Source organism: Prinia subflava, chromosome 8, assembly GCF_021018805.1.
Source record: "Prinia subflava isolate CZ2003 ecotype Zambia chromosome 8, Cam_Psub_1.2, whole genome shotgun sequence".
Taxonomy (NCBI): Eukaryota; Metazoa; Chordata; class Aves; order Passeriformes; family Cisticolidae; genus Prinia; species Prinia subflava.
In genome coordinates, this window is record NC_086254.1 from 36,497,147 (window position 1) to 36,513,795 (window position 16,649).

General features: G+C 42.0%; 1 protein-coding gene across 3 annotated transcripts in view; it reads right to left on the bottom strand.

Annotated features, from left to right (window-relative positions):
- RALGAPB (Ral GTPase activating protein non-catalytic subunit beta) overlaps nucleotides 1–16,649 on the bottom strand; it is a 66,890-nt gene that overhangs the window by 37,414 nt on the left and 12,827 nt on the right. For all 3 annotated transcript variants that reach the window (XM_063404779.1, XM_063404778.1, XM_063404777.1), the window contains 7 exons: nucleotides 16,460–16,623; nucleotides 15,642–15,828; nucleotides 11,122–11,253; nucleotides 9,769–9,947; nucleotides 7,338–7,486; nucleotides 7,017–7,233; nucleotides 169–370 (listed from right to left, as the gene is read on the bottom strand). In XM_063404779.1, the coding sequence (XP_063260849.1) occupies nucleotides 169–370; nucleotides 7,017–7,233; nucleotides 7,338–7,486; nucleotides 9,769–9,947; nucleotides 11,122–11,253; nucleotides 15,642–15,828; nucleotides 16,460–16,623 (1,230 nt within the window). The remainder of the gene's footprint in view (nucleotides 1–168; nucleotides 371–7,016; nucleotides 7,234–7,337; nucleotides 7,487–9,768; nucleotides 9,948–11,121; nucleotides 11,254–15,641; nucleotides 15,829–16,459; nucleotides 16,624–16,649) is intronic.

Below are 16,649 nucleotides of genomic sequence, written 5' to 3' on the forward strand. Positions count from 1 at the left end.
AAAACAGTGCTGGGCTTAGCTAGGAATCCCACCTCCAGCCTCTGAAGGCCAGATAGCTGTTCTTAAACTGGCAACACAGGATTCAGACAGCAAGTGAATGCTATTCACCGGGAATTAGTCTGCATCATAAAGTTACACCAATAAAGCAACTGGAAGATAGGTTAGTACCGGGATAGGTAAGCTGGTAATATTTCCTCCCCAGTCTTCTTGCTACAAAATATCCTACACAGTGTCCCGCATGCCTCTGCCCTTCCTGCTTCATAGTTGTCTGGGAATTCACTTGCATCAAACATGGGGTTGGAAGCCATAGTGTCTGTGGACATTTGGGATCCTTTCCGGCGGAACTCCACACTAGCCTGTGTCGCTATAGCTGGGAAGAGAAAAAACAGTGTTTCACTGTGCGTGATAATGTACAGAATAGGCTCATGGGATCCTGGACACAAAGATCAAGTCCAATTTAGTAGTTAACATGAAGCTATTAGTTCACTGTATTTGAGTCAGTGCCCTCTGTTTAGGAAGCATTTGTGGGTGTACCTAACTTGTTTTCTTCATAAGGATAACAACAACTGATCTTCAGACCTTCATATCCTAGAGACTGTCCTAACTTTTTGCTGGGAAGAGAGCGCTTACATCCAACACTAGCTTCCTATCCTCTCTGAAAGGGCAAGGATCTGCATCACCTAGTTCTTGTCCCCACAAAAATGAAATGCCACCTTCCCTTGCTCCCTTAAAAAAACCCAAAAAATTTCGATGGTGCCATTACTATTGACCTCCAAGGAAGTGCTTAACTTCCAGCTGGCCAACTCATCTCATGCTGCCCTGAACACCAAGCGGCTTTGATTCAGTTTTGTTGTACCAACATACTTATTAAAAAAATAATTAAAAAAATTTAAGGCCCCATATAAGAAAGGGAAGGTTGTGGAATCCCATTCTCCTAGTTTGGTCCCTCTCTCCTCACACGATCACTAAATCTGCCAAATAAATAAGAGAGCCTCCAGACAGTAGCTACCGTGGCCTGGCCATCTCCTGCTCCCTATCCTACAAGAAGCTCCACGATCCTCTCAGAGGGTCCTAATGGGTTTTGCCGAGTTCTGTGCTCCCTCCCCACAGGCCAGTTCTGCCAGTCCACACCATTCCAATCCACGTCTTCCTGGAGAGATTTCTGGTCTCCTTTCACACCTCAGCATTGTGTGGATACGAGACCACTCACTGTTGGCTCCATACTTTCTTCCAGAATAGCTACCAAAACAAAATACATACTGCACTCAATGTGATTTTTTTTTTCAATTTTTTCCCCTCTTCCTTGGACAGCTTTGCTATAGGATTACTAACATCTTAAAGAGTGTGTTCTTGCTTTTAGCTAAGACTAGATGGACTTCCAAAACTTTTATAAACTACAAAAGCAAACAGCAGACAATGTGTGCTCCTGACATAATCACACCTATGTGTTTCTACCAGCAAAAGAGGACTTCTGTCTCAGCTCTGGGACACTGGGGAACAGCAGGTTCACAGTCAGCCTTGAAAAACAAAGGCATGTTAACACTTTAGCAGTTGGAATACCTGAAAATTTACAGATAGAATGCTTTTTTGTTTTGTTTTAAAGAAATGTCTTAATGACAAGTGCCTACTCCTAATTTTTTGTTCTCAAATTTATCATTTAACCTATGTTTACCTCATAAATTTTCATTGACCTTAAGTAGCAAATAAGTACAAATCTTTATGTATCTTCCCATGAGCCATTTTTTGTCCTAAATAAGCTATCCAGCAATATACTGTAGTTGGAAAAAAACACTACATGCACAATGCATACAAATCAAACACCAGGTCTGTAAAATAAGCTTTAAGTAAAAAAAACATGGTTAGTGCAAAGTCCTGAAATTCATGACATGATCACAGACTAAAGTACAGAAAAGATGGGACTGATTCAGGCAGATTAATTTGCTTTTGCCAACAATCCTCCCCATTCAAAAACACACACAAAAAAAATTACTCGTCTTTTTCATGTAAAAGTGCAAAAGCTACAAGAGACAATGAGAATGAATTTACAAATAAAATATGGGATTATGGAAAAAGAAAAGCATGACCGCAATTAAGGAAAAGCTACTGGTTCCTACTTACAAGATTTATAAGAAAGAAGAATTTGGATAAAAGATGCTGCAAGATAATAGAAATAAAATGGAAACAAATCAAAGGACAGCAGTAATTATAAAATACTTTTAAGATGGTGAAATTGTAATATAAGTTAAGAAGCTTTTAGCTTTTTAAAAAAGAGATTAAAAGCTTTATGATACAGCAAGCTCGTTAAACACATAGGAAATTGGCATACAGGTTCAAAATTATGGTTTTGAAAGTACCATGCAAAACAATGAACAAAAAGTTACAAAATACGACTGAAATTTAGAGCTGTTCATATCAACATACACCAGCTCTTTAACATGTATTAACCCGTCTCAGCTTACAGACCTGTCCCCATGTCACACTGCACATGGAGCATATAGCAGGCTATCCTAGGGCTCCACTGAATTGGGGTATGTCTTGCAGGGGCGAAGTTACTTACCTGCAATCTCCTCACAGCAGTACTCCTACTTCCAAACCAGCAGTTCCCAATGGTATTACAACTCCCATTTCCCTAAGCCAAATAGCTAACAACCAGAATACCTGAGCATGCCTCCCCTGACCATCAGCTTCATTAACAATCTTCCAAAGCAGAAACAAAACACTCACGGAAACATTAACATCTCAAACAACATCCAGAGAAAGAAGAGAGTAAGAACTCCAGCAGCCACCAGCTAGGGAGAGCTACTTCTCTGAGCAGGCAGGGTCAGATCCCAAGTCTCTCAGCAGCACTCACTATGATCCCAGACAGGGCTGCTTCGAATTTGCTCCTAGAGCCCCAGAAACGTTCTATGGGACATTAATGACAGTAGGGCCACAACAGGAGAGAGTAATGATGTACCCAAGACTCCCCCATTGCCAACAGCCCCTGGGTGATATCAGCAAGTCCCTGAGGTGCTCCTTCAGCTGCTATAAACTGCACAGCCAGCATCCTTTAGATACAAGGATTGAGAATGAGCCCATCAGATTGGAGATTCAGTTGCTGAAATGCTGGCACAAAGTGCTGGTGAGCCTCTTCCCACTCTCAGAGGCTGACAGTAGGTAGCAGTAGCATGAACTGTATGGCCAAGCTTGTCTGAAACACATCCTGCCACTGAATCTGCCCTGGTACAGATACACATACCCCAAGCTGTCATTCTTGGGTTAACCTCATACAGGCTCTGTAGCCGATTTCTTATGAATGTTATCTATCATAGGGATCTATTTATCTCACACTATCAGCTACACAAATGCCACATACCCATCTAATTCTAACGACTATGACAGCAGGATCCAGCTGCTTTCAAACCACCTATGCATCTTTCAACAGGCCATTTTTACTCTCTCACCACAACACAATGATACCTATCAGCTGCCCACCATAAAGCTTCATCATTAAAGTCTGTGTGCAGAACCCAAAACCTGATAAGGACACTCAAGACCCAAAAGCATCATGCCAATGATGGAAGATCATTGCTCTGCTTCAGAATCCAAACAATGACACAGGACTCCCTTGCAAGACTGGGCTCAAAGAGCAAAGACAACAGATAACCTCCACCAGTAGCCAACTGTATACAGATGACTTCCAGGTAATCTTGAGAGAGAACAATTTTCTCTTCACAAAGACAGACAAAACCAGAACAACCACAATCAAGAGTTGGTACAAGATGTTCACCCGTGAGATGACAGCAGCAGTTAACCTGACAGAATCTGAAGAGTTGAGGCTGAAGGGGCCTCTGGAGATGGTCAGCCCTCCCCTGCAAAGCAGGATCAAGTAGAGCAAGTCCACTTACCCTTCTATCCATTTAGACAGTTTTTTCATCTCAAGACTTACAAAAATCTTGACATTTTTTCCACCCATCATTTTTCATTACTTCCTTTCTGGAGGTTAAAGAGTTACAGTGGTAAAACATGAGATCCCAGGACAGGAAAAAAAGGAAGGGTAGAGGGGTAGTCATTCACATCAGCCTTGATCAAATGCTCTTTATTTCCTAGAGCTCATCAAAAAGGTGTGCTGTAAGATGGGACAAGCACAACGTGCTTGGCAATGTGTGTCAGCAGGATTTGTTTAAAAGAACCAAACTAAATTCTGAACGAGAGCTTGAGATCATGGCTCATCCACAGGGCCCCTGGTAGGCACTGCACTGAGCTCATAAATCTCTCTTTAGTAACCACATCATGGGGATTTCCCACTGAGACTGTGCCATGCGGTGGAAGAGGACAGAGAAACACACACTAGAAAACGCAGCGTTCCAGAAGCATCCCAGGGCACTGGATCTCTACAGGACCAAGGAGCAAGCTGCAACACTTTTGCAAAGTGGTCCTCAGTCCTCCAGCTGGCAGGGAAACAAAGAAGCCAAATCAGACAGTCAAAAGAGAAGGAATTCCTAACTGCATGGCACTGAAACAAAACAAATATTAGAAAGGTTTAAAGCTGCTGAGATCTTACACAGCTGCAGTTCCAGACCTAAAGAAAAACAGTGTGTGTGGGCCAGTGGAAGACAATACTATATGGCAAAGCTGATTTTAAGTGCCAACACATCCCAATCAAAACATTAAAAGCACCCATAAAAATAATAGTGTTTCTTGAAGCTAATGCTAAGATTATCAACAGCACTGTCAGACATGGTAAGAATATTCCAGCTAGTGGCTGAAGTGCCACGGCCACAAAGGATAGCAGATGGACCAAGACATACAGGAACAGCCAAACTACAGCTGTAAAGCATCGCATTTATTTTGGACATCTTTCCTAAGGGTAGGGACTGTGGCAGCTAACCGCACTTTCTCTGCTGGCCCTCCTCCTTCAAGCCACATCTTTGGGCAGCAAGAGCAAGTGAATCGGCACAATGGGCAGACCTGATTGTTACTGATGGGCCCCACTTCTGCAGTGGGGGAGCCCTAATAGAGACCCCTCCCGGCCCACTTCATCAGCCAGCATAGCACCTCCTGCCTTATGGTCTTCAAAGAGGAAAAGACTTTACTCGGAGGCATCAGGCAACACAAGTCAGATTCCCAGAATAAAAACTTCATGATTTGGATTTAAAGCTCATCGGAAAGACACTGATGCTTCAAGTCAACAGAAACTCCAGAGGCCTAGCCCTTTACACGTCTTGCTCATTTTCCCACCTTAAGCAGAGGCTGAGCAAAAGGATAAATCAGGCAATCAGGGTTCGGGACCTCTCTACAGCATTTCAGAAGTAGGAGTCCAGAAGTATTTCTCTCTCCTTCAGCCAGCCCACCTTGGCACTATCGTGACCAGTGACCTTATACAGCAGTAACAACACCCTGCAAGGGCAGCAGACACTTGAAGAAATTCACGTAAGTTAATTCTGTCCTCCAAATCGCTAAAAAAAGAGGACATGACACAGACAGGTTCCTGGGGAGTCCACCAACATCACTGTCTCAGAACCACTGCTGCTAATACACAGCAGATCATGCGATGTGCGAAGACTGGTCTCACTGCAGAGTGTTCAGAAGAGCACAGAGGAGGAACAGATTTAACTCAATTCTGAACAGCTGTCTCTAGATTTCAGAAAGCCAGTTAATATCCCTGTAAGGCTAGTAACACAACAATTTTCTGATTGCTGTTAGGTGATTTAAGACATTGCATATATGAACAGAAGGCCCTGGAACCCTTTTAAGGAAGTTAAATTTCTTGATTTTGGATGACTGTGTACTTCTGCCAGTATAACAACACCTCTGTTTACAGCTGACACTTTTGCATAAACACCATCTCAGCTGACATCCCTCCTTTGCAGGTTAAGCATTGCATTAAAATTGCTCAAGAAACAGGTTATGTCAAAATTCAAATGATCTAATCAATCTGAAAAGCACCAAATGCAGTAATACATTAAACATGTATGCAACCGAACATATCCTCAAAGGATGCCTTGCCCCTTCCTAAGCTCAGCTGCTTCCCTAATCATGAGCCTTTCACAAAGAGATTCCAAACTCCTACTAAAGAAACCCACAAAGAACACTTTCAAAAACCATGTGCTACATACCTAAAAACATCTTTAGAAGATTCCAAATCCTAAGCTTTCACAGAAGAATTTGACACAATAAACAAGGAAGATCACCAGTTTAACTGCTGCTGTCAAGTCCCACTATACATCCAACTTGGTACAACAAATGTTTTTGTTTTTCTGTTTTTCTTAGGCCAGTGAGTTACTGACTGATTGATTGATAGATCTCTTGGAAAAGTTAGCAGACATTCAAAATACACAAGGAGTAAGAAAGATTATTCTTTTCTGAATATTATCATCAAAAGTAAGATGAGAGCTAAAAAGTCTCTGAGCAGAGTACTAATTCTGCTATGATATCTCTAAACATCTAACCTCTGCAGCGGAGCAAAGCACAGGAGACAACATAAGTTTGGTAGTTAAGGGTTGAAGACATGAAGATATCAAATCATTAAGGGAAACGCACAGCAACTATAACTGATAGGTAGCAACTTCACTAGCTATTTTGACTCCTGTTTTCGTAACTCTACAAAACCAAGAAGTACTGCTTTGTGCACTGTGTGGAGCAATGTAGGACAATTTTTCAAATATTAAAGAGTCAATATAAATAATTCCTATTAATCAGAGACTCAAGCAGATTTCAAGCTAAGAAATGGACTCCTACCATATGATTTTCTTCACTTAATAGCATTTTCCCCAGTATCATAATTAGAAGTGACATGCTTGTTAGAGCAAGGGAGTATTTAATAGTAAAAAGTGGGCTTTTCTAAACTTTGAAATCCCCAAAAAACTGCTCAGCTAATAGCAGGTGCTGGCTCAGCTCCAGTGATTAACTATAACAGAGCACTCCAGATTTTTACTATTTTTGAAGTATGCATGTGTTAATCTTGCAGGTAGGAAATATCCATAAAACAAGGAAACAAGTGTACATATATTTTTTGTAATATTTGTAATATTTACCAGTCATGCTGCTGTCTCTGTTTATTCCATTATGAAGTTTACAGTGAACAAATGCTGCATCAAATAACCATGATCCAAAGAGGTTCAAGATGCTGTTAACCTTTGGCCTGCGAGGAGCTGGAAGTGGACGAGGCTCAGAGCTTGTCTGGTTTGGGCTAGAGAGTGGAGAAGTAGAGGAGGGTTGGTGCTGCACTTTTGAAGCATGTGCAGTAGTTACCTGTTTGAACAGAAGAACAGATCAGCTCCTAGAATCAAGGAAATTACTTCCTCTAACTGAGGAAACGATCCAAAGGGACAGCTACTCAGAGTATGAAATCTTACAGTGCTGGTTTTCATGGTCACTTTGTTCACAGTCACTGCCCGATGCCTCCGGTTATGGGGTGGAGTGGTGTTGGTAGCAGTGCTCTGGGGCATGCTCAGCCTGTTCACTGGCGTGGGTGGTGCACTGTCTGACCGGGGTCGGGAAATGCCTGTAAGGCCAGGAATAAAGCAGGCTTTCAGCAAGAATTCCATGGGCTTACAGAGCAGACTATTAGTAAGCAAAGGAGCCTTTGCTCAATAGCCATGCCTCCCCCCTGTTTCCAAAACAGCTGTAGTAACAAAATCACCTCTCTTTATTTTGCTATTAGCAGAAATAAATGCATAAACAAATGAAAGCAGTAATTACATAAGATAAGCAACTGATTAAAAACACCAAAGGACTCCACACCTTAAGATTGTGGAAAATGGCAGATGGGAGGAACCAGTCCAGAAGCAGGCAGAGGGAAAGGAGCGAGATTCACTTGTCAAAGACAATTTTACGGCTCACTTCTGCCAAAATTCAGACGCCTCTCACCTTTGCCTTTCTTTCCCAATCATAACTCCTACACCTTTTTCTGAGACATGTCTAAGATGTCTGGCCCTAAAGCCACCTTAGCTAACTAAAATAAGATGAAACCCATCCATCACACAGCTTTCTGCTCGATTTGAGCTGAATCAGCTGCTGAACAGTCAAATACTAAGGCAGTACACCAGATGGAGTAAGAAAGCAGAACAAGCTATAATCTTCTGGCAGCAGCAGGACATTAGACCAGCTTTTATCCAGTTTCAGGGAAATTCACAGTGTACAGAGCTCTTCCCCTCACAATCAGAAGCAACTCAACTTCTGCAAAACTTGAAGTGACAAACACCATGTCTGCCCATTTTAATGAATTCCAACACCCTTGTGCCCCATTTGAAAAATTAAGTGGAGAACCAAAGTGCTCGAGAATTTGACACAGATTTTTTCTGACCATGTTGATTAAAGCACACAAGTATTTTTTGTAACACATTACAGAACAATTTGCTCCTGCTAAATCATCAGTGTTACACCCCAGGCAGAGTATGCACTATGAAACCTATTGTTTTGGTACATTTGGCTGGAAAAGAGGATGCACTATTTTGCCAAACACACCATGTGAGATGAGATGTGAGACCAGAGAGAACAAGATAAAATCCAATGTTTTAGCACTTGTGACAGAAGGTAATGAGCTCTCCCATCACTTTTGCTGAAGAGCTTTCTGCAGCTCTTAAGTCTGCCTGAGCACACTCTCCCATTCCATACCTACAGCCTGAATTTAATTTCACTAAAATCTCCTGTGCCTCAATGCATGGTAGTCTCCATCTCTGCACTCCAGGTGGGCTATTATCACTCTCGGTGCTTTATCTTGCAACAAGATCTTCAGAAGTCTTAAGTGTCTGATTCATAAAACCACAGAATAGTTTGGGGTGAAAGGGACCTTTAAGACCCTCCATTCCATTCCCAGCCATGGGGAGGGACACCTTCCACTAGACTCACGTTCTTCCAAGTACAGTCCGACCTGACCTTGGACACTTCCAGGGATTGAGGGACAAGTCACAGCTTCTTTGGGCAACCTGTGCCAGGGCCTCACCAATCCCCACAGGGAAGAATTTCTTCCCAATATCCAGTCTAACCCTGCCCTCTATGCCCCTAGAGCCTACTCTTCTCCAGGCTGACAGTCTCGTTCCACTGACACTTGTTTTCCTAACACTGTTTATGTATCTGCTCGAGTCTCCTGCAATCTCACATCAGCTCACACTTATGGCAAATGACATTTGTTTGCACGCATTTAAGCAGAAAAGCAGCTGGAGACAGGCTCTTCCAAGTTTATAATAGCATGTATTCCTTGAAGAATTTTCAGTAGGTTTGAAGCATACTAAGTATAATGCTTTAAATTTCAGGTACTCCATCCAGTCAGAGCTCCTCAGCTACCAGCAGACACAAAGTAATACCACTTTTCTACTCAGCACTAGTAGTAACCCAACCATAAATTAAGGGGAACTATCACAAAGATCTGAAGATGACAGCCCAAATTCAACACTTTATAAAACAGGCATATAGCAGTTGCCACAAAGATTAGAAATATGGTGGTGAGTGCTCACAACATGCTAAAGCATAGCACTTACATTGGCGATTAGAAGGAAAGAGAGAAGTCTTGTTTGGGAAAGAGATCCCTGGTTTTATTTTATATTTCTGATTTATTTATTTGTTTTGCATTTGAAACTAAGGCCATCTACAACTTCATGCATCCAAATGCTACTTTTGTATATATAAATTTTTTTAGAAGTGATCTGAAGTCTCCTCCTCATCAATTGCAGGATATACTTGCAAATAATAAATTGTTATTGCTGTATTTATGGAGAAAATGGATTTAAAGAGAATAAAATAATGATTAATATTCCTAGCTATCCGTGGGTAAGACAAAAGCATTACCTAGGAATGCATCCACTAAACAGCTGATTCCACGCATGGCACGAAAGAATATTTGAGGCAGATGTTTAAGGCAGGGGTACTGATTCAGTTCTTGAGTCATCCCACTCACATTTAGAAACTGCTCCTGAAATTTGGGAGTAGAGCTAATAATGGCTGGGTTACTCAAATCCACAGGATTACTGCACAGAAAAAGAGCAAAATATACGTTAGTCAGTTTAAGCACAGCTGTTAAGATTCTAAAAACACTCGAAGATGCAATATTTTCAGGCATTTAAATAATACCACAACCAGTATCCAATATCAATACATTTTAGCTGTTACTCCATCACAGGAAGGCAATTTTCACTTCTTGGGTTGGCAGTATATAACTCTCTTCATTTCAAACATTACCAAACACACTGAACAATTTTAGTAAAATAAAACAAACCAGAGCACACATTTTCTAGACTAATTATTGCAGCAATATTAATTACTTATGAGGTCTTTCGAACCCACTTAAGAGTTTCTTATATTGTTAAAGTTATTCTAGAAAGGTAAGCAATGAATTAAATATTGTCAAACAGTGACAAGAAGGGGAGTGGATTGTAAAGTTTGAGCAATTTTTCCTGACTAACTGAAATCCTGAAACAGCAAATTTGTAAACTCCAAATTTCAAGAGTACTATACTTGTGACATTAGTACTACAGATGAAGAAAGAGGGGTTTTTAAGAAATGAATTTTAAACAGTCTAATGTTTATCTAGTTTTAACTATTAAATAGTATTTTGTATCAATTGTTTAATATTCTGGCCATTGAGAGCATTAATGTAATGCCACGTCCAAGTCTTTAAAACAAAACACAGCATTTGGTTCACTTGTGCATTTAGGGAAGAGTAATATGTATGGTAAGATTAACTGTATAGATTTCTTCATAATAATAAATATATAAACACCCATTTTAAAAATAAATTGTAGGTTAAATTTAACCTGGAGAATAAATGGAAGTTGTATGCATCTCCCAGAACTATTGTTCAGCTCTTCCTGTTTGTTATCTCAGAGAAACAAACTTCTACTGAACTCTTGTTTTTCAGATCCTCCAAAATGCCAAATAGCTAAAGTAGCAATTAACTATTATTATTAGCTATTTTTAATTAACTTAACCAGTTTACATTTTGAAAGAGTCAGAGTTCAAAGTTGAACAACACCACTCATGGCTTGCCCTGAGCTGCTGCATGGCACTGGCACAACAAGTCTCTCAATTTTATTCTATTTACTCGCTCAGTCTTGGCCATCTCCAGATAAATGTTTTGTTTGTCATACAAATGTATAGAGCTGATGCAAGAACAGGAACAATGGATGGCTGCAATTACAATACCTCAGCATATGTAAAAAGCGAAACCATGTTTGTGCAACACACTCATTATCCATTTCAAGAGGAATCAGACCAGCATCTTCATCGGGAATTTTGAATGGAGGAAATGAAGGTCCATAGGTAAAACGCAGCAACCTAGAAAGCAAGTCAGACAGACCTGTCCTTCAACTCATACTCCGAAATTTAACAGTGCATTCGAGCCCCAAAGGTATCAGCAGCCCACAGGTGACTCCGCAGGCAACAACGCAACATCCCAAATTTTCCTAGAGATCCGCATTTTACACAATCACTCAGCCCTCTTACAGCCTTGGATGGTGCACATCTGGAGCCTGCCTAAAGCTCCAGCCAAACCCAAGAGCTATTAAGGCACAAGACCCCTCAGCAGCTCTCCTGTCACTTAGCCAGAGGGGTCACCAGTTATCATAGCCACATGCACACCTGGCAGGACTCAGATGTGAAGGAAGAGCAATTTTTTTTTTTTAAGAAAGAATTCAAGCCCTTATCCTCACAGCTCTTTAGCTCAAGCTTTCAATGACACTAGCAAGTCATATTAGGTTGCAGTTCTAAATTCCAGTTTGTGACTGATGACCTACACTGTACCCCAGCACCCTGAGCAGCACTTGCTGTTGACCTACAAGCAGCACAGAACTTGCAACCCATAGTTTAATGAGTTCTTCAAAATAAATGCACCACATCTGCCAGAGGCTGGAACCTACAGACCAGCAAAGAACAAACCAGTGGTCCGGTGCCAGGAGAACAATGCTTGGACAAATGGACATTTTTCCAGAGAAGAGCTGTAACTACTTAAAAGAGTCACCAGTGACCTTCACTGAGCTCCTGCTATCTAATCTGACCCCTGCTTCATAACCAGCTTCACTGAATTACAGTTCAATTTCCCTGATCAACATAATCTTGATGTTCTCTAAAGGAATGGAAAAGATCTGCATTTCACCTTCATACTATCCCAGCATCCCCAGAAATCAGTTTGTCTTTCCCTAAGCTAACTTCCTTGCAATGGACAGGAAATTACCCACTCATCCTTACTCACTTATAAAGCCATACAGGTTTATAGAGCTAAAAGTCATTACAACTAGGAGAAGAGGAGGAGAAGAAAAATAGTCTACGGCTGACTCCTAAGCCAACAGTCAAACAAGCTGAATTTCCGTCTTCCAATTTTCCCAGCAGTGGGCACTACAGTAACCTGCAGCCAATTAACACAAGTGTCTGAAATCACAGCCTATTTACAGTACTTAGCCTGGACAGAAAAGCAAAAGAGCTTTAGTACATTAGGCCTTCTCCAGATCCAAGGATGATGAGGAATCCATTCAGTGCAGGGGCTGATGGTGCAGCTGCAAACTGAGCTCCCCGAAGGGAGGCTGGGGGAAGAGGCTAGGAAATGCCGACCCTGTGCATAACAAAGGGCACTGGATCTGTGGCCCAGCCAGGGGCTCAGACACTGCAAGGGCTGAGGGCTAGAGAGGAAGAACTGAGACTTGCATGAGCTTAGACTTAGACTGTGAGGGGATAAAAGCCCAGGAGTCTTTTGCTGGGGCTGCTCCTTGGAGGCACCAGCTCAAGCTGTTTCTGTGTTACTGTGCCAGGAATAAAGGGCTTTATGTAACAAGGCATCTGAGACTCCCATGCGAAACCTGGGGTCCAACTGGTGAGGAAAGCTGGTCTGCCTGTGAGAGTGGGGTGTGCAGGGAGTCAAGCAGGGCACTCCTAGGCTCACTGGAGCTGCTGCTGCAAAGGGACTTCAGTCCCAGCAGTTAAAGTTGCTGGTGGTGGAAGAGTGACTTCCAGAGAGTCTGGGAATGGTCAGACTGGGAAGTTTCCTTAACACCAGAAATACACACATCTGTACCAGGTAGCAAATGCTCTCCAGCCCTGTGTCCACCTACATTTAGCGCCCAGAGGCAAGACCATGGTATGTTTTTGCTGAGGAATTACCTGGCTCTAAAACACCCAAAAGATCCTGGCCCAACCCCATGCATGGGCATGCTCCACACAACTGCCTGGCAACACAGTGCACTGCTTCAGTTCTCCCTGAAACTGCAAGAAATCAGTTTTTCAAAGAGTGTGATCAAATCTTTATTGACATATGGAACATTTTCAAGAATTCTTGAAAACAGAATAAATTTTAAGCCATATATCCAAGGCAGTTAAAATATACTTAAAGCAATCTAGATGGGATAAAAGTAGTAGCTATTGGTATGGCAACACAATTAAGACTCCAGTTTCATCCTGCTAAAAATCATAGCCAAGGACAAAAATTAACATTACATATGTGTACAGATTTTCAAATATACTTTTCCATATGGTTTTAATTTGAAACATTTACTCTCAGCTTATTGTTAATAACCCAATTCAAAGAACTGTTTACTAAAACATTTTAACTGTTTGAAGCTGGAGCTTCACTGAAGTATTAAAAATGCAGCTTAAAATACTGAACTTAAAGCCAGCCTCAGAGGAGACTAACTTTCTATGTATCTGGCATAAACCAACATTACTGAACACAGACTGAAACATTCCAGAAACCCTGTAGACTCCTGTGCACCAACAGAACCAAGACTGTTAGTCAACAGTGGGAGAGAAAGTGTATGCACAGTGTGTGGTGCAGAACACCAACATGTTTTGAGACAGAGCTGTTCTTTTCAGATCAGTGAATCATAAAGTATTTTCCATTATGTAACGCTACATCTAACAAGCTAAAAATAGGTAAAAAAATAGCGTGGGAAATACACGGAATTTGTACTGCACTTTATTTCCCAGAGGGTTAACAAATAGCTGCATAACCAGGAAAAACCTATCCACACTTCACATTTTAAGAGGTAATTCAAAGCAAAATTTTTCAAAGTTATAATAAACCTTTGCAGAAAAATACACTACTGACTATTTCACACTGCAACAATTTTAACACATCTTTAAACTTTCACAGAAATAAGTTACTGATATTTCAGGAGAGCTGGAGGGAGACCCAAACGACCCTCTTACAAGCAATTGATTCTGTTCTTTCCTCCAAAAGTCTGAGATTTGTCCCACAAAGATTTCATACCAAAAAGACCTCAATATTAAGGGTACTGAAACTCTCCACACTCTTCAGAACCTTCTACTACAACCAAAACTCTCCTGCAACCCCCAGATGTGAGTGTTCCCTTGGTCACTTTGCAGGTGACAACAAGGTTGGCAGGAGCTGACCTGCTGAAGAACAGGAAGGATGTCTAGAGTGATTCAGGCAAGCTGGATCAAGGGGCTGAAGCCATTCCATGAGGTTCAAGAAGGCAGTATGATGGGTCCTGCCCTTGGGTCACAACAACCCCAGAGCCACAGGTTTAGGGCAGAGTGGCTGGAAAGTACCCAGTAGGAAAGGCCCTGGGGGTGCTGATCAACAGCAGCTAAACAAGAGCCAGGTGTGCCCAGATGGGCAAGAGGCCAAGGACACCTGGCCTTTCTCAGCCATGGTGTGGCAGCAGGACCAGGGCAGCAGCTGTCCCCTGTGCTGGGCACTGTGAGGCACCTCCAGTCCTGGAGACAGTTTTGGGCCCCTCATAGCAAGAAAGATATTTAGAGGCCATATTAGAGAAGGGACTGGAGCGCAAGGAGCAGCTGAGAGAGCCGGGAGGGCTCAGCCTGGAGAAAAGGAGACTCAGAGGGGACGTTCTCATTCTCTACAACTACATGAAAGGAGGTTGGAGCCACCAGAGGGTCAACCTCTTTTCCCGGGTAACAAGGGACAGGACATGGGGAAATGGCCTTAAAGGGATGTTTAGATTGGATGGAAAAGGTTGTCAGGCACTGGCACAGATTATCCAGGGCAGTGGTGGAATCACCAAAGGGTATTAAAAGACTTGTGGATATGGCACTCGGGAACCTGGGTTAGTGGTGGGTTTGGCAGTGCTGGAGGTATGGTTGGATTTGATGATCTTAGAGGTCTTTTCCAACCTAAACAATTCTATCATATGTGATCCTTACTGCTCCCCATACCCAGCAAGACTCAGTAGAGCTCTTCTCCCCTACTCTCTAGAGCAGAGAGCCTGTGGTCTGCCTCTGGCCCATCACATCTCGACTGCCAGGGCAGAAGTGCCAGGCAGCTGTAACACAGTTTCAGCTCCATAGGGTCCAAGCAGAGTCCAAGAGTCACCTCAAACCTGGTATCATGAGTATTAACAAGCCTCTAATAATTTTGACGGTGACACACACATAATGCTACACTAATATTCTTGAGTCATTCCTCAAGGCCTATGATGAGGAGTCACAATGATGGAGACTAATACACACACATGCCGCCAAGTGCTAAATATCACAGAGGTGCTAGCTTACACAACAATAGACAGAATCCAACTCAGATCTTCCCTTGCAGAACAAAGGAATACACACACAATCCAAGGATACAGAAAGATCTCTCACTTTCTACTGCTTATCCACTTTTGGATTGCTGCACATTGCACAAATAAGCAACTCCAAAACATGTATAATCGTGATTATCCCCATACATGCATTTATTTCCATGGGATTTCTCCTACCTGGATGTAAGGGCACAAATGACTTTGCTCCACTGTTCAACTACAGCAGGATGATGTCGCCAGTTAGCCACCATCTCTTTGGCAGTTTTCCAGTAAGGAGGTGTTGGAAAGCACCGCGTACAAGCAAGTAACCATACCTCAAACAGCACGCCAATTAATTTCTCAGCCAGATTCTCAGCAATGCCACCTTATAACAGAAACCAAGCACTTTCAGTTAGTGTTATATCTAAATAACTTCAAATATCTCCCCAAAAAGCTTTTGGTTAAAGTGCATAAAGACTAAGCCCTTTTTTTTTTTTTCATAATTTTCAAGAGTGATCCTTGATTGCTTCCTAAAGCCAAGTAGCCTTTTTGTAAGGCTAAGTACAATAGATAAAGCACAGCCACACATGTGTAATAAGGGACAGCAGGAATCCACCAATCTTAGGCAGTCTTCTATTGCACTGTGTCTACATTGAAATATTTAATAGGTAAAACTGACACTATTATTTTGCACTAGGCAGGCTGAACAGCAAAACAAAGGGGTTTCAGTGAAACAAACAGGGAACAACATTGTCTGAAACTGTTCATACCAAACTGTTTCTGTATAAAGTCACTGTCCTGCAGAAATACTTTCAGGAAAACTCAGCTCCAAATCATTCAGTCTTTTCTGGCAATGCTTTATTTTGGAGTAATGGGGCAGAATTAGGAGTGAGCTATTGTGCTTTAGTAGCTTCCAAAGAGCTTTTAATGGGTTCCCCCATCCTGCTGGCAGCTGAATACCAAGAAGAGCCAGAATATTTTTCAGTAATTGAACCAAATGGAAGATGAACATGAACCTTGCACAGTTGGAGCTGCCAGAAGAGTGTCATTGATCTGAAGAAGAAATAATAACAAAACCTCCCAGGTTTCTCTTGCCATAATTGTCGACTCATGTGCCAGCTTCTGGACAGCTTTCAAAACCTGCAAGCAGAGTCTGATCTGACTGGATCCTGGGTCTGGCCTGCAAGAGAAGAAAACAATGTTCGA